The following is a 19,900-nucleotide window of genomic DNA, read 5'->3' as shown; positions in this document are numbered from 1 at the left end:
GAATGTCCTGCCTTTAGCCTGCTTACTTCCCCAATACCCAAGCCTGCTCCCAACTGCCTGCCTGCCGGCCTGCCTGCCTGTCTGCATCTCTCTTTGAAAATAAATGGCCTTGGGCTTCGGAGATGGCTCAGTTGGTAAAATGCTCGCACAGGATCTGAGTTCAATCCCCAGAACCTATGTAAAGATTTTTGGGGGGCTGGTGAGATGGCTCAGTGGGTAAGAGCACCCGACTGCTCTTCCGAAGGTCCAGAGTTCAAATCCCAGCAACCACATGGTGGCTCACAACCATCCGTAACGAGATCTAGCGCCCTCTTCTGGAGTGTCTGAAGACAGCTACAGTGTACTTACATATAATAAATAAATAAATCTTTAAAAAAAAAAGATTTTTGGGTGTGATGGTGTGCCCTTGTAATCCCAGCATTGGAGTGGCAGAGGCAGGAGGATCCCCGGGGCTGTCTAGTCTAACTGATGAACTTCCAGCCAGGAAAGGCTCAGTCTCCAAGGTGGCAGACTGATGATGACACCCGAGGTTGTCTTCCAGCTGCTACATGTGTGTGCATGTGCGCGCATACACACACATGCATGGTTTTTTAAAGGCAGTAATGGCCCCCTTTCTTCTTTTACCACCCCTCATCTGAGCACACACCCTGGGTTGGGGACCTTAGTACCACCCCCACCACCCCCCATCATCATCATCTCCCTTCCCTTCCTCTTGCCTTTGTCCTTCCTGACTTCTTTCTGACTACTCAAAAACTCATCCCAGCAAGGCCTCTTCTGGTAGCCATGAGCTGATGCTGTAAGTGTCTCACACATCGGAAGAGAAGGCAGTGCCGGTGCTCGCTCAGCCTGGCCCTGTTCCTTTGCCCTCCAGTGCAGTAACTCCTAAGGCAGTTGTGAGCTGCAGGTTCTCTTAACTGCTGAGCCATCTCTCCAACACTGAAATTACATTTTTTTTTTCGTTTTTTTCAAGACAGGGTTTCTCTGTGTAGCCCTGGCTGTCCTGGCACTCACTTTGTAGACCAGGCTGCCCTCCAACTCAGAAATCTGCCTGCCTCTGCCTCCCGAGTGCTGGAATTAAAGGCGTGCACCACCACAGCCTGCTGAAATTACATTTTAAATGGGTTATTGGATATTAGGTTCCCTAACTTCCCAACCCCCTTGCGTCCCCATCCCCCACCCTTTCCCTCCTGAAGCATCTTTACCCCTTCTACTTCCCTCCCCCTCTTCAGCCATCCTCTCCCCCCCTCCATGGCTTTCTTCTGGTTTTCTGGCTTCTGTAGGTATGAAATGCAAAAAAGTAAAACTTCAAAGCTGGGATCTGCATATGAGGAGAACATGCACCATTTGTCTTTCTGACCTTGGGTTACCTCAGTTAGTGTACAATTTTAAAGTTTTCTTCATTTTCCTACAAATGTTATAATTTCATTTTTTTAAACAGCTGAATAAAATCCTGTGGGTGCGTGTATGTATGTGTTGTGTGTTAATGTGTGTATGCCTCTGTGTGTGTATGTCTGTGCATGTATGTGTTGTGTGTTTGTGTGTGTATGCTTCTGTGCGTGTGTGTATGTGTGTGCATGTATGTATGTGTTGTGTGTTAATGTGTGTATGCCTCTGTGTGTGTATGTCTGTGCATGTATGTGTTGTGTGTTTGTGTGTGTATGCTTCTGTGCGTGTGTGTATGTGTGTGCATGTATGTATGTGTTGTGTGTGCGTGCGTGTGTACTACCTTTTCATTATCTGAGTCCATTTCCTAGCCATGGAGAGTAGAACAGCAGTGAACATGGAGGAGCGAGCGAGCATCTCCGCGGCAGAAGCTGGAGTCCTTTGGGTACTGTCATGGGCAGGCACGTGCTCGCCTGCTTGAGGTCTGACTGGAGAGGACGCACTGTTTTCTTCTGCGTGTCATCAGGAATGCTTCCTGGTTTGGAGGCACTGCATTCCTTCCTGGTCCCCTGTCACAGCCATCTCTTCACTACCACACACACCCCTAACCCTGCAGAGCAGCAGACCCAGTCTTGGGAAGTCAGAGGTTTTCTTCCAGTACCTTCTTTAAACTGGACAGGGGTGACTCGGGCCTGGGCAGGGGATCCCAAAGGGATTAAGGGAAATGAGGCTTCTTAATTGTTTGTTTGTTTTTGGGGGGGGACAGGCTCTCATGCAGCCCAGGCTAGCCTCAGTAGCCTAGGCTGGCCTGTCTCACTATAAAACTGAAGCTGGTCTTGAATTTTCTTCTGCTACCACTTCCCAAGTGCTAGGATTATGAGTCACCAGGCCCCACCCAGGAAATGGACCTTTTGTGGTAGAGGTGACAGCCTTGCTTAAAGTACCTTTGGGAGGTAAAGCTGGTGCCACAGGGCAGTCCTCAGAAGACCTCAGAAGAATGGAGTCATTGAGAGGGCTGGCAGGAAGACCAGGGGAAGAGGAACTGTGGAGCTTAGAGCCGCCCCTGCCATAGCCGCAGCCTTGTCCAGGAGCCACTGCTGCTTGTTCTGTATGGGGACCGTGAGTGGGCACAAGAGAAAGAAATGTAACTCTCTCCCTTCTACAATAATTCTTGGGCCATACCATCTCAAGCCTGAGTCGCTTCGCCCAGGAGCCTCAGTTCCCAGGGGCGGAGGCCTTTTTCCACAGAGAGGTCTGTGGAAAGAGACCCTCACCCCTGAAACTACAGGACCTGTTCACAGGGACAGGGAGAACTGTGGATTGTACTGGAGAGTGGTTCTGTCCAGAAGTTACTGTCTCCCATCCTCAAGAGAGTCCTGTGAGGCTGCTGAGGGAGAAGGAAGTCTCCGGAGACTGGGTCCTTCTCCTCTGAGGGTGGTGCTGAGCACACACTACAACATGGAGACTTTCTACCATAGCACAGATGCCCTGGCCACCAACCTTCAGCCACATCTGTGTCTGTACAGCTCACCAAAGGTCTTGAGATTGAAGACATTGGAAGTGAAGAGGTGGGGGTCTTATGCCCGGTACAGAACACCACAAGGTGGCCAGGGATTGACAGGCATTGAGAGAATTCACCTGCCTGAGCACAGTTGGGAAGTTTTACTCCGTACAGAGTGTAACAGGCCAGGGCAACCACAGAACAACACTCTGTTTTATCCAAGCGTGTTTATTGTGGTGTTTATTGTGTGTGTGCATGCATGTATCTGTATTTGTGTGTGTGTGTGTCTGTCTGTCTGTCTGTCTCTCTCTTTCTCTCTCCCTTCTCCCTCCCTTCCCTCCNCCCTCTCCCCCCCCCCCACTTCCTGTGTCACGAGACACGCATTGAACCAAGAGCCCAAGGCATGGTAGGGATGCAATAGAACCAAGAGCCTGAGGCATAGTAGGGAAGCACTTTTACTCCTGAACTCTATGCCTTCTCTATCCCAGCCTTTACCATGGTGAATGCACAACAGAACTGCATGACGAAGCTCCCACCGGTGCCCGAGACACAGCCACAGATGTCATTAGATTGAACTAAGTAAGCTCTGGCCCCAGTGTGCTTGCTCCTCGGCGTATGCCATGCCAGGTTACCGTCCCCTTGTCTGTGGGTTTCTCACAGAAGTGCGTGTTTGTTATCTCACCCCTGCAGAGGCAGAGGCAAGACATCGGCTTGGTCTCTCTGAGGTCGTTCTTGGTACATTTTAGGGTTGAGGTCAGCTGAGACTATATGAAACTGTGTCTTTAAACCAAACAAAAAAGTACCATAAAACAAACAGGACTCCCTCCCAACCAGTACTGGTGTGCAGGGCATGGGGGTGTGGCTTGTTCAGTGATAGAATGGGACTGTTCTTAAGGTGCGTGGGGCCTGAGGTTCCCACTGCAGCACACAGCATGACACCTAAATATCAATCCAAAGACCGTCGTTTCCGTGAGCCGTGAGCGAGGCAGAGCCTGGCAGAGGTGTTTCTTAAAAGCTACCTCGGAAATTCCATTGCGCGGTCATAATTGAAAACCACTGATCTAAGGTTTCTTCCTGATCCGAGATGGGAGAAACTGGAGCTGACGGGATTCCCTGGAGGCTGGGGAGTGGAATGTCTCCAGACAGTGCCCTCACCTGCTGCTGCTGCTTTAGCTGGAAGCAGGGCTGAGCAGGCTCACTGAGCTGGAGTTCCGTTTCTGGCCCTCCCCAGCACTGCTGTTTGAGCTTTAAATCCAGGTGTCCTGGAGTGTTAAGCCACAGTTCCAGTCAGGTAGAAGGAAAGGGGGCCAGTGCGGGGGTGGGGGTGGGGTGGGGGACACTGGGTCAGGGCACTCCCTGCCAAGTCAAATAGTCTGATGTAAGCCCTGGGCCTACGTGGTGGAAGGAAAGAAGTGACTCCTGAAAGTCGTCCTCTGATTTTCACACGCATACCCTCTCCAGCCAGCCAGCCAGCCATAATAAAATGTGTGGGCATGTTTTACAACAACAACAACAACAACAAATACACGAATAGAATCAAGTCTCCCAATCACTAAGAATCTTAACAAAAATTATAGTGTGTTAGTAGTTGAATCCGTAGGCAGGTAAGCTTAGGGAATAATGTAGCAACCTGGAACTCCACTTGGTTTGTGTTGTATGTACACTCTTAGCCATGTTCACTCTGAAACAAAACAAAACAAAACAACCATGGGACAACTTCCCTATCAAGGCATGGGAATGAAGGGGCTGATCTGACTGCTCTGGGCTGCATGCTCAGTAAGGTAGACTTTCCTCGGAATGAGCTTTTAGTTAAAAACCTCTATCACCTTATACCGTAATTGGATGAACATCTGAATAAAATCAGATGTAGCATGGGAAGGAACATTCGCAGTAGAAAAAAAAAGACATGTAACCCAAGCCTGTCAATCAAAATAGAACCTTTCCAGTTATCCCCCTTAGCAACAAGCCCCTTCTCCTCTTAAACCCATAACTAGAGCCCTTCAGTACTGTTTTCAAGTTTTTTTTTAATTAATAATTACTGTTACCCTGTGTATTGTGATGCACATGGGTTGGAGTTCAGAGAGTGTTGGGCCAGAGACGACTTTAGTGAGCTTGTTTTACCCTTTGACCTTTATGTAGGTTCAGGGGATCAAGCTCACACTGCAGGGCTTGATTAACCAGCAGCTTTATCTTCTGAGTCACCTCAGTGGCCCAGCCTGGAGCAGTCATCGCCCATCATCTCTCCTGACAGCATACCTGATCCGCCTGAATAAAGTTTCCTTGTTACTTTGCAAGTAGTGTGAACCTTTATTTTAATTCCTTGATTATGATACCCAGAGGCTAGAAATGTCCAGTCTGGACACTGAGTTCCAGTAACACAATGGAAATTCTGCGCAGCTAGGTTGCTGACGGTCTTCCTTGGACTTGGCGTCAGAGTTCTAAAATAGTTCTTTCAGACGCTATCGGGAGAAATTGAAATATGTCTCTCAACCCTATGTGGTCCACCCACCTCTGAGCACTGTAGCTCTCACTACCTGGGATGCTTAGCAAGTATCTTCCATTTTACAATCAGAGTTAGTGAAAACCCTCGCTGTCCAGGAACACTCAGCTTCTGTGGTAGCATCGGCAAGACTAGGAGATGCGGCCTTTACTGCTCCCTGGAGCAGCCTGATGAGCTTCCGCGTAGACCTCTACTCAGGTGACGCTGGGATGCGTGACCATGCCACAGAGAAGAACTTCAGGACTAACCAGTATGAAGTGAGACTGGAGTGTACTAATGAGAGGTTTTTCTGGGTGTGGTGGTATGTGCCAGCAGCCTTTGCACTGAGGCTGGGAATAGCCTGAGCTACACTGGGAGATCTTGTTTCAAACACACACACACACACACACACACACGCACGAACACACACACACCCTCCAAAACCAATCAAACAAAGAAGGCCGGGGGCAGCAAAATAGTTCCAGTTGAGCCAGGGGTGGGGATGTACGCCTTTAGTCCCAGCATGGATGATTTTAGTGGTGTTTTCTAGAGACAGTGTAGAGGGGCAGGTCTGATGCTTTGATTTAACCAGGAGTCCTCAAGTACTGAAACGGAAGGTTCTTGTCCCCAATTTGCTCCTGATCAATCAGTAAAGATAGCAGCTGCCAATGGATGGGAGGAAAGAGAGAGGTGGGACTTCCAGGTTCCTCCTGGTTAGGAGAGGAGGGGGTAGTTCGAGATACTTGGGGGAGAGAGGATAGACTCAGAGCTGTAGGGGAGATCTTCCAAAATGTAAGCAGAAAAGGAAAGTGGCCCTTGGAAGGGCAGCCCAAAAGTGTCTTAGGCAGCAAGACCGGCGAGCTTCAGGAAAGGTAACTGGGCAGCTAAGTTGAGGACAGAGTTAGAGGTGTTGAGCTAGGAGTAAAGGTAAGGGCTTACAAGCCGTGGAAGACTTAGAAGAGCCCAGCCACGGAGCCAATAAGCTCATAAAAATGAGCTCATATGTGTGTGTCTTTCATCTGTGGATTTGAGATAGTTCCTGGGTGGGTGTGTGCCTTAGGCTCTGCCAAAATTACCTGCTACAAGACAATGTTGTTACCCAGGCTGCCCTCAGGCTCTGTGGTGACAGTGTTGTTGCCCAGGCTGCCCTCAGGCTCTGTGGTGACNGCCCAGGCTGCCCTCAGGCTCTGTGGTGACAGTGTTGTTGCCCAGGCTGCCCTCAGGCTCTGTGGTGACAGTGTTGTTGCCCAGGCTGCCCTCAGACTCTGTGGTGACGACGTTGTTGTTGCCCAGGCTGCCCTCAGACTCTGCAGCAGTCCTTCTGCTCCTCAAGTGCTGGGATTACAGATGTGAGCCTCCACACCTGGATCTTTAAAGAGCTTCTAAGGACCCTACTCTCCCCACAGATGAGATCATAGGGTGGTTTCTAAGATGCATTGTTTAGGGTTATAATAAAATAACAGGACACAGGTGCCAAAGAATCCGTACTATGCCAGGTCCCAAGAAAGTTCAGACGGGCTGGAGAGACGGCTCCACAGTAAGATCATAGCTGCTCCTGCAGAGGCCCCAGGTTCAGTTCCCAGCACACACATGTCATCCTAACCCATGTGTAACTCGAGTTTCAGGAGATCTGATACCCGTTTCTGACCTCCACAGGTGTGTATGCGGTACACATGCAAACATTCAAGTGTACAGTCAAAACACTCATACACATAAAATAGCAATATTCTTATATAAAAAAAGTTAAGACACGTATTGACTTGAAAGAAAATTTATAATTTTGTTTGTAAGGTTTCTCAGAAAATTCCAGGCTTACAGCTAGGAAAAGAGCAAGCTTGAACTCAAAGGTCCTTTGCTCTCAGGGCTGAAGCATGGCGTGCTGCTTCCCCAGCGGCCTGATTTAAAATGCTGGTATGTCGGGCTGCAGAGTTGGGCCAGTGGCTAAGCGTACTCCTTGTTCTTCTGAAGGACCCAGGGTTGATTCAGAGCACCCACAGGGAGGCTCACTACCTCCTCAGGCACCAGGCATGCATGCGGTGCATAGACATACCTGCAGGCAAGGCACTCATGACTAAAATAAATCTAAAAAAAATAAATAAATCCTGCTATATCAAAAGAACATTGTCTCTGTCGGCAACTAGAAAGAGAAATTATGTTGGTTATGTAGACATTGTTCCCTTTCAGCTGACAGCCAGCTTTAGCTGGATTCTGGGGTAAGGGGCTCTTCTGTCTCCCATGTCTCCTCAGTGTCCTCTGTCCCTACTGCCCTGACTTGAGTCAACTGTAGAACACTTGACCGAATGCTGTGTCACAGACAGGACTTGGGCCGGTGGCCTCTGTCAGTGTAGAGTGGGAAAACAGTGAAGAATAGTGATGTCACAGCGGGGTTGACCCTCTGTCTTTTGAGGGCCAAATTCAGGCATGGACTGGTTCTGTAATGAAGGCAAAAGAGAATGGAAAGGGTGGGAGTTGGCTGCAGAGAACAGCAGGTTACTCCCAGGCAGAGTGGCCGTGAGCAGAGACGGTCATCTCATCTGTGGAGAGAGCTCTTGAGTCGTCATACACAGCCCGGGGAAGTGCTTGAATATGTCTTTTCCGGGACAGACAAGAAGCTGTGACGTGTGCAGCACTTTGCTCTAGATGTCGTATCTTCCTGAGCAGAGCCTCCCTGTGCCAATGCTGTGAGTCTGATTTCTGGGTAGCTGGGTGGCCACCCGTCTACCTGGGTTCGCTTCTGCCTCCGTGCATGTGTGTGAGTCATGTTCATGCCTAGTGCCCGGGGAAGCCAGGAGAGGTCATCGGGTCCCCAGAACTCTCATGTTCATGCCTAGTGCCCGGGGAAGCCAGGAGAGGTCATTGGGTCCCCGGAACTCGAGTTGCAGACAGCTGTGAGCTGCCCTGTGGCTCCTGGGAATCAGACCTGGATCCTTTGCAAGAGCAGCAGTGCTCTTAACTGCTGACTGGTTCCCCCAGCCCTTCTTGTCTTTGCTTGCTTACAGTTGCTGTTTCACTTGGGGCTATGATTTCCTGTCTTGGTGTGTTGAGTGTGCACACATGAGATGTGTGGAGGTCACAGGGCAACATGCATGAATCCGTTCTCCCTTTCCCGAGTCCCGGCGACGGAACTCACGTCATCAGGCTTCATAGCACACAGCTCCCGCCCTGAGTTATCTCGCTTGCCCTATTCTTCCTTTTAAAGTTCTGCCTGTTGCTGTTTCCTGAATACTAGGGTTGAATGTGCACACGGCCCCATTGCCATCTTTTCTTTTAGCCATACTAAACCCATCATCTGCTTATGTAGTGTTGTGCCAAGGATCAAAGCTGGCACTTTGCACATACCAGGCAAATGTCCTGACAGTGAGTTATATTGCCCAGCTTCAAGCTCCGATATTCATTAAGTTAACGATTCATTAGTTAAAGCTCATAGATTGTTGTTCGACACAATCCTCCACGAGGGCAGTGGGAGCAGAGATGTCAGACATGGGGTCTGGAAGCCCTGTGAGTGTGCGCAGTGAATGCACCACACCAGGACTGCACTCAGTAGGCGAATCAAGTTTACCTAGGGTGGTTGAAGGCTTATGAAGTTTCGGGGCACATCCCTTAAGCAGAGGCAGACATAGGGGCTTCGAATTCCCTGGACAAGGTTAGAGAAGGAGAAGCGCTGCTAACAAAAGGGAGTCTCCCATATTGCACCGAGCCCAGAGGCTATCTGGTCGTGGTGGACTTCAACCTTAGCAGAGTTCCCCCCTCCCCCCAAAAAAAACCTAGGCATGGTGGTTCATATCTATACCACTACTTTGGAAGTGAAGGCAAGGGGGTCGTGAATTCAAGGCCTTCGTCAGCTACCTGTTGAATATGGGGCCAACCTGAATGACAGAACATGAGATGGTATGTCAAAAATAAACAAGAACTAAAGATGGATAAGAGTGGGGGAGGGGCTGGAGAGATGGCTTGGTGGTTAAGAGCATTGACTGCTCTTCCAGAGGTCCTGAGTTCAGTTCCCAGCAACCACATGGTGGCTCACAACCTTCTGTGATGGGATAGGGTGCCCTCTTCTGATGTATCTGAAGATAGCTACAGTGTACTCATATACATAAAATAAATAAATAAATTTTTTAAAAGTGTGTGTTTGTGGTGGGCGGGGGGGGGGAGTGTAGGTGGTGGCATACGCCATTAAACCCAGCACTCAAGAGGCAGAGGCAGGCAGATCTCTGTGAGTTCAAGGCCAGTGTAGTCTACTAAAGTGGAAAGTCAGTTGTGTTGGATGGTGTTTTGCAGGGCAGACACATGGAAGGACACCGGATGAAGGATTCTTCGATAACGATGTGTAGGTATTGGTTCTTTGTGTAGCTGAGCTCCATTTGTTGTGAATCCATTGAGAGAAATGGACAACAAAAAACAAATAACAAAAAAAACCCAAAAAACAAAAAAAACAAAAAAAACTTCCGGCAACTTTTTGCTGCTTCTGCAGACTGGGGCTGATTGGCAGGATGATGTCAGCTGAGACAGATTCACATGCTGAGGTAAGACACGTGGGGAAGCAGTGGAGGACATGTGATGTTTGGAGGGAGTATAAATAAGTCCCAATGAACCATGAAAGCGGCCCTTGCATAGCTGGCTTTGCAATGTTTCTTGGTCTCTCATCTTCATTGATCTTTGCTTTGATGAGAAACAAACAGCAGAGAACTTCTCCTGATGTCCCTGCTGCTTGGTCCTGATTGTTCCTGCTGACAGGAGCCAAAGCCTGCTGAATCCTGTTAACTGAACTACTGACTTCCTGACAATGCAGATGGAACTTGCTCCAAAGAACAAATTTTTTTTAATTTAATTTAATTTTATTTTATTTTATTTTATTTTATTTTATTTAGTTTTTGAAACAGGGTTTCTCTGTGTAGCCCTGGCTGTCCTGGAACTCACTTTGTAGACCAGGCTGGCCTCGAACTCGGAAATCTGCCTGCCTCTGCTTCCCAAGGCTGGACTGAAAAACCCTGTCTCAGGAAAAAAAAAAAGGCTCAGTGGGGTAAAGTTGCTTGCCTGACTGCTTGAGTTCCTTTCCTGGAACCCACGTGGTGGAAAGAGCTAACTTTTTCCTTCCTCCCTTCCTCCCTCCTTCTCTTTCTTCTTTTCTTCTTCCACCTCCTCCCCTGCCTCCTCTAATTTTCAGACAGTGTTTCTCTGTGTGGTCTTGGCTGTCCTGGAACTCTGTAGACCAGGCTGGCCTCTTAACTCACAGATCCACCGGCATCTGCCTCTCAAGTGCTGGACGTAAAGATGTGTGCGCCCCCCCCATCCCCCCTCCCACCCCGGGCTCCCCAGCCCACTTTAGCTTTTTAACTGTTTCTAACTCACTTGGAGCGACAGTGTGTGTGCCCATAATCTCAGCACTGGGGAGATAGTGGCAAAAGGATCACTCAACTGAAGGTCAGCCACACCAGAATGAGCTACAGAACCCTAACTTGGAACAAACAAGTGGTGCAGAAGCAGGCGGATCTCTGTGAGGCCAGCCTGGCCTACATAGAGATCTTCAGGGCAGCTGAGGCTACATAATAAGATCCTTTCTTGAAAATGACAAAAATTCCCCATAAGTGTTACAGATCCAAGAAACCCCACGTTTGCTAACCACTCATCAGCTTGGTGTGTGAGAAGTAACAATGCTAGGGTGATCTCAGATCTCAGAGAGGGCAGCCACAGAGGCTCTCGATGGCACTGATAGTCGGTACAACAGTGGAAAACCCAGGATTTTGCTACCCATCAGTTCATGTGGAGTCAGCACCAACATACACACACACACACACACACACACACACACACACACACCACAAGCTAACCATCCAGCACAGTGATGTGTTCTAGCTGTCCCAGCTACTTGGGAGGCTGAGGCAGGAAGATGGTTTGAGTCCAAGAGTTCAAGATCAGCCTAAGCAAAAAAACAAAGACTATCCGAAACAAACAATTTGTTTTATTTGTTATTTTCATTTTAATGATGCAAAAACAAAGGCATGAGGACACCAAGAAACTTGCCCAAGGTCACAGCTAGTTAGCAACAGAGCCAGGAATTGAAGCCAAGAGGGGTTGGCTTCGGAATCCATGCTCTTAATCCCCATATCAGTATGCCTGGCTAAAAAGCAACTTAGACTTTGCTGGCATGTAATGACCTATCTTTAGCCTCTGATCCCATCGTCAGACTGAGCCTGTGGGACAAGCTGCCTGATCTCGCTGGGCTGCTGTCAGTGATTCCCTTTTGAGGTGTCTCCACATCACTCCGGGGAAGTCAGGGCAGATGGCCACCCCTTTGGCAGAGTCCTAAAAGCCAACAGCAGCCAAAGCAGTGAACTTGGCCTGAGGCTAATGTGCCTTTGGACTGTAGACTAAGAAGTTACAGCCTGGGCTAGTAGTTCCAATTTTTTTTTTTTTTTTTTTTTTTTTTAATGATTGCATTGGAAATTTATTTGGGATGAGACCTCTGCAGAACAAATCATTCTTAAATTGTGATTCAGGCTGAAGCAACTTCATAAACACACGTCCCAGGATCTCAACTACAAGATTAGAGTATACCACTCTTTTGCTTTCCTTTGAATACCCACTTCAGGCCTGGATCGAGGCATGATTTATCTCTTCATATTTCATCCACTGTTCCATAGGCAGGAGTTGATGCCTCCTGGTGAGGTTCCAGGGTCTCTTAATCGGAATTATCCTGTCATCGTGGGGTTCTTCAGCAGCCTTCTGATGATTTCAGCACCTCAGTCTCTCAGCTAACCTCAGTCTGTTGACTCCTGCAACATTATAACATTTTCTGATACATCCAGCAGCTGGCTTGACTTGAGCCCTAAAGTTTTTTTAAAGATTTATTTTTATTTTTATATGTTTGTATGAGTGTGTCTGTGGGTGAATGCCAGGTGTACAGATGCCTGCAGAGTTCAGAAGAGGACATCAGATCCCCTGGGGCTCGGGTTATAAGCAGTTATAGGTCATTTGACTTGGATGCTAGGGACCAAACTCCAGTCTTCTACCAGAGCAGCAAACACTCTTTTGTTTGTTTCTTTGTTTCTTTTGTTTCTTTCCTTTTCTCTTTTCTTTTCCTTTCTTTTCTTTTTGAGACAGCATTTTTCTGTGTAGCCTAGGCTGCCCAGGGACTCACTCTGTAGACCAGGTTGGCCTAAAACTCAGAGATCCATCTGCCCCTGCTTCCAGAGTGCTGGGATTAAAGGAGTTATCCACCATACCAGGCTCTAACAAACACTCTTGATTGCTGAGCTATCTCACAGGCTCCACCAAAAAACAAACAAACAATTTTTAAAACCAAGTTTTTTTTCCAAACCCAGATCCAAGTTTAATTATTTACACACATGTGAATTTGTAACATATATGTGTATATAGGCACACACAGATCAATCAGTTTCATCTGCTGCCAACTTCTCCCTTGCTAGGCTTTTGACTCCAGATCTTCCCAGGCTTCCCTCAGACTTGTGATCTTCCTGCGTCTCCTCCAGAGTGCTGGGATCGCAGGACCATCATGCCCAACTGCTCTGTAACTAAGTAGTCCCAAGTCCTAGGAGCTGACTTATTTCTGTCAAAACAGCACTTAGCCTGACCTATTTATTTATATTAAAGATTTATTCATTTATTTTTATGTATGTAGTACACTGTCCCAGTCTTCAGAGACACCAGAAGAGGGCATCAGATCCTATCACAGATGGTTGTGAGCCACCCTGTGGTTGCTGGGAATTGAACTCAGAACCTCTGGAAGAGCAGTCAGTGCTCTTAACTGCTGAGCCATCTCTCCAGCACACTTAGCTTGTCCTCTTAGCATGGATTTCTTTTATCTGGCTAATATCTGAACTAAAGGATTAATTGGAAAGAAATATTTTGGGTTTGGTGAAAGTAAAATTAGTAACTTCAATTCCTGGGCCTAGATCTAGCACAGGCTGCATTTACAGAGGACCCGAGGTGGCCAGCACCCATGCCAGATGACTAACAATGGCCTGTAATGGGAGCTCTAGGGAACCAATACTTGTGGCCCCCATGAATACCTGCATGCACCCTCACTCAGATACATACACATATACACATAATTAAAAATAAAATAAGCCTTAAAAAACAAAAACAAAACCTCCATCGCCGGGCGTGGTGGCAGAGGCAGGCAGATTTCTGAGTTCGAGGCCAGTCTGGTCTACAGAGTGAGTTCCAAGACAGCCAGGGCTACACAGAAAAAAACTGACTCAAAAAAAAAAAAAAATCCAAAAACCAAAACAACAACAAAAACCCCTCAACTATTGGCCACTATTTTGAAATCAGACTTATTTACCTTTTGAATATCTTTATTTTATGTGTACATGTTTGTGCCTGAGTGTATGTTTGTGCACCATGTGTGCGAAGCCTGTAAGAGTCGGAAGAGGACATTAGATCCCTGGAACTGGAGTTACAGGCAGTTGTAAGTGACCATGAAGGTTCTGGGTGGGAGCTGTGAACTTAGGGCCTCGGAAAGAGCAGCAATAAGTGTTGTTAAGCACTGAGCTGTCTCTCCAGCTCTCACATTGACTTGCCTTTAGCCTAGGAGTCAAGCAAGATAGTTAGGACATAGAAGGCCCATGAGATGTAACATGTGCCCCAAGGTTCTCCCCACCCTCCACGCCCTCACAGTTCTGATTCCTGTCTCTCGCTGGCTGACAGCCTGGAGTTTTCAAAAGTGAACCACTTGCACAAAGAACTGTTGTTTTACATTTGGGAAACTTCTCCAAGGAGATCATTAAAAATGACTGAGGACACAAAGGGTGGGTGGGCTCAACAGCCCCTACCTCTAGGTGAGGAACTACTGACAGGCAATTGGTACAGGGAGGAGGGTGATTTCAGGTCTCTTTTTAGTGAGTGGCCCTGGTGGATTGACCGCTCTGTGGTGGATGGCAGGACATCAAGACAGGAGGGAGTAGAGGGGTAAGTTGGGGAGGGAATATGATCAAAACACATTGTATGTGTGCATGACACTCTCAAAGAATTAATAAAAATACTCTGTTTTAATAAATGACTGAGAACTATGGCTCGGTCTCGCTGTGCAAGCATGAAGACCCAGGTTCAACCCTGGCATTCACAGTCAGGTGTGATGGTGTGCACCTGTTATCCCCGTGCTGTGGGTGGTGCTGTGGGTGGTGCTGTGGGTGGGGACAGACAGGAGGATCCCTGGAGTGTGCTGCCTGTTAGTCTAGCCAAACTGATAAGTTCCAGGTTCAGTGAGAGATCTCATTCAAAAAGTAAAGTGGGGCTGGGGAGATGGCTCAGTGGGTAAGAGCACCTGACCGCTCTTCCGAAGGTCTGGAGTTCAAATCCCAGCAACCACATGGTGGCTCACAACCATCTGTAACGTGATCTGACTCCCTCTTCTGGAGTGTGTCTGAAGACAGCTACAGTGTACTTACATATAATAAATAAATAAATAAATAAATAAATCTTTAAAAAAAAAAGTAAAGTGGAGAGTGACTGAGGAAAACATGAGACATTGATCCCTGGTCTCCATGCATGAGCACTCATGTGCGCACACATATGTAACACAGACACACAAACATACACACACACACACACACAGTCTAATGAGTAGGCCTTAAACACGATTTCTTATGACCTACATGTGTCACAAAGTTCCATGTGATCCGTGCTTTCTCTCTGCTAGCACTGTTGGCATTGGAGCCTATAGCCTCCCAATCCAGTGATGATGTCACCCATCGGTGACAAGGACCTGGCCAGTCTGTTGCCATGGCAACCACCATACATTCCCAGCATTCACTTGCCTGCCCTTACCCATGCACGGTGGTGCGTGTGATTACATTATGGTTCAAATAAAAGACAGAGACCCTAACCTTCGCTCTCTTTCCTCCTCATCTACCTCTTCCTCCTCCTTCTCCATTTCCCCCCTTCTTCCCTTCCTCCCCTCTCCCCCCCATAAACCTCTCCTGTGGAACTGCTGGCCTGGTGTGATCTGTCTAGATACAGTTGCCATTCTAATACAACAGGCACTTCCTCCTCCAGCTGCAGGCCTGCAGAGTGGACCTATCAAACATCTCCTCTTCCAGGACAGAATCCTGTGGATAAGAAAAAAAGGCACACATTTTGCCAAATATCTAAACCCAGTTGCTGACTAAGTAGCTTCACCCCCACCATCACATACTTAATAGCTACTACTGTGCATGTACGTCAGCCGCTATCAGCTTCTGCCGCCTCCACTGTACTCTCTTTAAGCGTGTCTTGTGCCGTAATGAGTTCTCCAACCTTGTTCCACTTTGACTCCCTCTGGAATCCTTCTCTGCCTCGACCGGTCAGAAACTGAGCTTGAGCCCTTCCCAGAGGCCTCCTGTCTTTGAGGGTGGCCCCAGGCAGCCCAAGGGCATCAGTGGGTTCTAGTTCTTGCCTGATGACAGCTGAGACTTGTTTGGTTTTGTTGTGCGTATAGTTGTTTGTTTTGTTTTTGTTTCTCTAGACAGGGTCTCAGTGTATAGAGCAGGCTGGCTTTGAGCTTTCTAAGCAGCTCAGGCTAGCCTTGAACACGAGGTGGTGGTTATTCTGCCTCGGTGCCACCCACACCCACTCCTGTGAGTGTATTCCTTGCCTTACTATGAGGCCCTGTGTTACAGCAGGTGTGCCATGGTGCACATAAACTGGGGACTGCATCCCATTCCTGCTAAGTGGCTGGGCAGTTGGTTAGAGACAGGTGCTCTGGAGGTGGCTGTGAACGGATTTGTGATCCCTCTTCCTGCGGCCTGGCCATTGTCAGTTGCCTTGGATCCATTCTGTATTTTTTTGCAATAAGTACTCAGGAGATTATTGTTCAAAATGTCCCCAACAAGCCCACAGAGTCAGCTGTTGCCTGGACAGCAGGCAGCCCAGAATAGTTTCAGATTGGCTGCTACCATGGTAACATTGATTTCAGTCACAAGCGGGCATTAGGTAAATAGTTAATGTTGTCAGAGAACACGTGGGTGGACCACCTGCTTCAGAATCACCTGGGAATTTGTTTGAATCTTCTGTTTTGTTTTGTTTTAACCGAAACCTTAGAGTCTCCTGTAGCCCAGGCTATCTTTGAGCCCCAGATTGACTCCAGTCTGGCTTTGAACTTCTGGTTGCCACTGTGGTTTAAACCTTGGAATCGTAGGACTCAGGCCAGAGGGTTTTAAACTTTTTAATTGGTTCTTTGTGAATTTCACATCATGCCCCTCGATCCCACTCATCTTCCCCTCCCCTTGTTCCTACCTGCCACCCTCGTAACCTCCCCCACAACAGAGAAAACAAATCTTTGTGGAAGCTGTAGTGTGTCACAGTGTGTCCCATACATCACCCAGACCTAGAGCAGCCATGTGGCTGGATTAAAATTCTTCTACAAGGTGTGGCGCCCCGCGCCTGTAGTTCTAACACTGTAGCTAAGTGGTGAGTCTGAGGCCACCCGGATTTTATGAGACCCTGACACAAACCAGGAAAAAAGTCAGCCAGGCAGCATACACACAGAAAGTTAGACCCATTGAAGAAAACAGCGTCGTCGTCGTCACCGACTGCTCCGTTACAGATGCCTCTCAGCTCTTTGAACTAGAGCAGCTTCCTTCCTTACAAAGGCCTGATGTGTGTTGTTTGTTTTAGGATATGGTGCTGTGTGCCCGAGGGGTGGAACTTGGTCTTTGCTGGCTGTGCTGGTGACTTACCTGCCCCAGGGCTGCCATCCCTCCGTGTGTGAGTGTGTGTGTGTGTGTGTGTGTGTGTAAGCCTGTCTTAAGTGGGTTTCCGGTTATGTATGATCAACTTTCCTAACACCTATGGTCACGAGTTTCCCTTGTACTCCCTGGGTTATGTAATTTACGTGTAAACTGTACAAAGTTAAAAGCAAAAAGAAGGCTCTGGCCGGAGGGCTGAGAGAGAGGATGGCGGCTGTGGTAAAGGAAAGCTGCGATGAGCAAGCCCTTCCCACCCACCTCTTGTTACACCTTTCACTTCCCACAGACGTCTGTGTCCAGAAAACAAATTTGTTAAAATCGTTTATTTGTATTTCTTGGCCCCCAAATAATTATATTTGTGTAGCTTCCTGGTAGTCAGCCAGAAGATCGTTTACTGTTGCTGAAGTGGAACGCCACGTTGGGAGTGAAATCATTGAGGGGACGCTTTCGCTGACTAATAATAGAAAGTCTAAAATTATCCATATTTGTCATCAGATTGGCTTCCTAATACCCGGGTAAGTGCCCTCTCCCTCTCGCGTGCCGCAGACTTTGCTTCCCATGTGGGTACTGATTAACTGGTCAAGTTCAGTGCCCAGGCCGGCCGAAGCGCTTTGCAGGAGGCCCACGGGTTCCGAAAACCCAGCAACTTGTCACTTATTGTTTTAGCTTTGCTACTAACCAGGGCTCTTGATTGGTTTGTTTTCTCTACCAATTAAAGAATTAAAAGACAGGGCTGGAGGGAGGGCTCGGCAGTTAAGAACATTTGCTGTTCTTCCAAAGGATGCTAGTTCTTTAAAGGACCCAGGTTTGGTTCTCACTGCCTACACACAGCAGCTCACAACAGTATGCAGCTCCGGTTCCAGGCCATCCGCTGCTGTCTTCTGGCCTCGAAGAGCACCAGGTAGTGTTTTTGGTGGCCTGGGATGGGTTCCCTTTCCCCAATTTTGGGTTGGTCAGCTCAAACAAACAAACAAACGAGGTTTGAAAGGCCCACAGCTTCGGATAAATATGTGTTTATGATGGGATAAGACAGAAGACCCCCTTCCCTAATGTGACAGAGGAAGGCCAGCTGGTATGTTCAGAGCTTTGAGTAAACATGTTCAGGAGTAGCCGGGTTCATCCCCGCCCAGCCTGACTGTGCAGTAGGAAGCAGGGCCCTGCTGGAGGGAGAAAATGCCCTTTACTCTAGGTCTTTGTCTCAGGTCACAGTGGTGAGGAAGAAGCAGGAAGTTTGCCATCTTCAGTCTGCTTGTGGCCTCTTTCCCTATCTTTCTGTGTCAGGGATCTGTGTAGCTCCTAGTCCTCAGGAGTTTCTGTCACTGGGATGAAACACTCAGCTCAGAAGCATCCAGAGAGGACTGAGTTTATCTCAGCCTACGGGCCACTGTCCATCACTGAAAGAAGGCGTGGCAGGAACAATAAAGTTCGTGGCTTCTCTCCTCCTGCGCTAGCTCTGAAATAATGACATGGAGACCTGGTGTATTCACGAAGACGCTTCCTTGCACGATGGCTGGCCGGGGTTCTCATCTCTTCTAACTCGACCATGCTGGCCTGGCGACCATGCTGGCCTGGCCTACTTCCCAGCCCCTCTCCAGCCCCTCTCCAGCCCCTCTGTGTTACCTGCCATCTTAGTGTTGCTCTGGCTCTTCCTACTCCAACCACCCTCTCCTGGCCACTCTCTCTCGGCAATCTCCTCTTGGTGATTTCTCCTTACTTTCGGATCCCTCCCGTGGATCCGAAGTCCTGCTTTATTCTCTCCTGCTCAGCTGATCAGGTTTTTATTAACCAATCAGAGGTGATGAAAAACAATTTTTACACAACACTGAGACAGGAGATGTTTGACATTGCCAATATCTGAACTGCAACCAGATCTCTGGGGACCGCAATCAGCATCTGAATACACAGTGCACAAAACCATCCCCCAACAAGAAACTCAAGCAGGAACTTAAAGCAGAAGCCATAGACTGCTTGCCAGCTTCCTCCTAGGGTCAAGCTTAGCCAGCTTTCTTACATTGTCCAGGACTACCTTCCCAGGGGATGGTGCCATCCACTACAGCCTGGGACCTCCCACATCAATTGACAATCCAGACAGCTCCCAGCAGGTCATTCTGATCCAGGCAGTCACTCTATTGGCTCAATTGTCCGCCACTCCGAGGCTGGCCTGAACTCACAGAGGTCCACTTGCCTCTGTCTCCCAAGTGCTGGAATTAAAGATGTGTGCCACCGTGCCCTTATATGGCACTATGCTATACCGAGTTGACAATTAACATTGACATTAAATGGGCGCTAAGGGAGGAAGGTTGGTGATATGTCAGTTCTTACTAAAAACAAATTGTACTGTCCTCTCAGATTTCCGAGCAAGGGCTGATGACGTCACAGTGTAGAGGCAGGAATATAAGAATGGACCTGAGAGAGGCTCAGCAGGGAAGAGCACTCACTGCTCTTCCAGAGGACCTGAGTCCAGGTTCCAGCACCCAGGTCAGGCAGCTCACACTCTTTACAGCTTCAGCTTCAGAATACAGCAGAATGTTGAACCCTGACCTAGTAGTGTAATTCAGTGCATTTGCCGAGCATGCACAAGACCCCAAGTTCAATACCTAGACACCCCTACACACACACATACACACACACACACACACACCAACACAATGTTGGGCTCGCACTGTCATCCCCAGCTGAGACTTTATATGATAGTAGGTTATACTGTGTTGATAATTAAAACTAACTTGGAACAATTAAGGCTAACCCAGGACACTTATAAAAAAGGGTATTTAGGGAAGATGACTAGAAAGGGTGTTCGTAGGGGCTGGAGAGATGGCCCAGCAGTTAAGAGCACTGACTATTCTTCCA

At 48.1% G+C, this 19,900-nt stretch overlaps 1 protein-coding gene across 2 annotated transcripts in view; it reads left to right on the top strand.

Moving 5' to 3' along the window:
- Positions 1–19,900, top strand: part of Nt5c2 (5'-nucleotidase, cytosolic II) — a 137,370-nt gene that overhangs the window by 30,127 nt on the left and 87,343 nt on the right. The window contains exon 1 of one of the 2 annotated variants that reach the window (XM_021151587.2): positions 17,820–17,951. The exons of the other annotated variant lie outside the window; for it this stretch is intronic. Within the exon in view, the coding sequence (XP_021007246.1) occupies positions 17,896–17,951 (56 nt within the window). The 5' untranslated portion in view covers positions 17,820–17,895. Of the gene's footprint in view, positions 1–17,819; positions 17,952–19,900 lie in introns of those variants that run through there. 2 annotated transcript variants of the gene reach the window in all.

This window comes from Mus caroli, chromosome 19 (assembly GCF_900094665.2).
Source record: "Mus caroli chromosome 19, CAROLI_EIJ_v1.1, whole genome shotgun sequence".
Classification (NCBI taxonomy): domain Eukaryota; kingdom Metazoa; phylum Chordata; class Mammalia; order Rodentia; family Muridae; genus Mus; species Mus caroli.
This window is presented reverse-complemented; position numbering and strand designations above follow the sequence as displayed.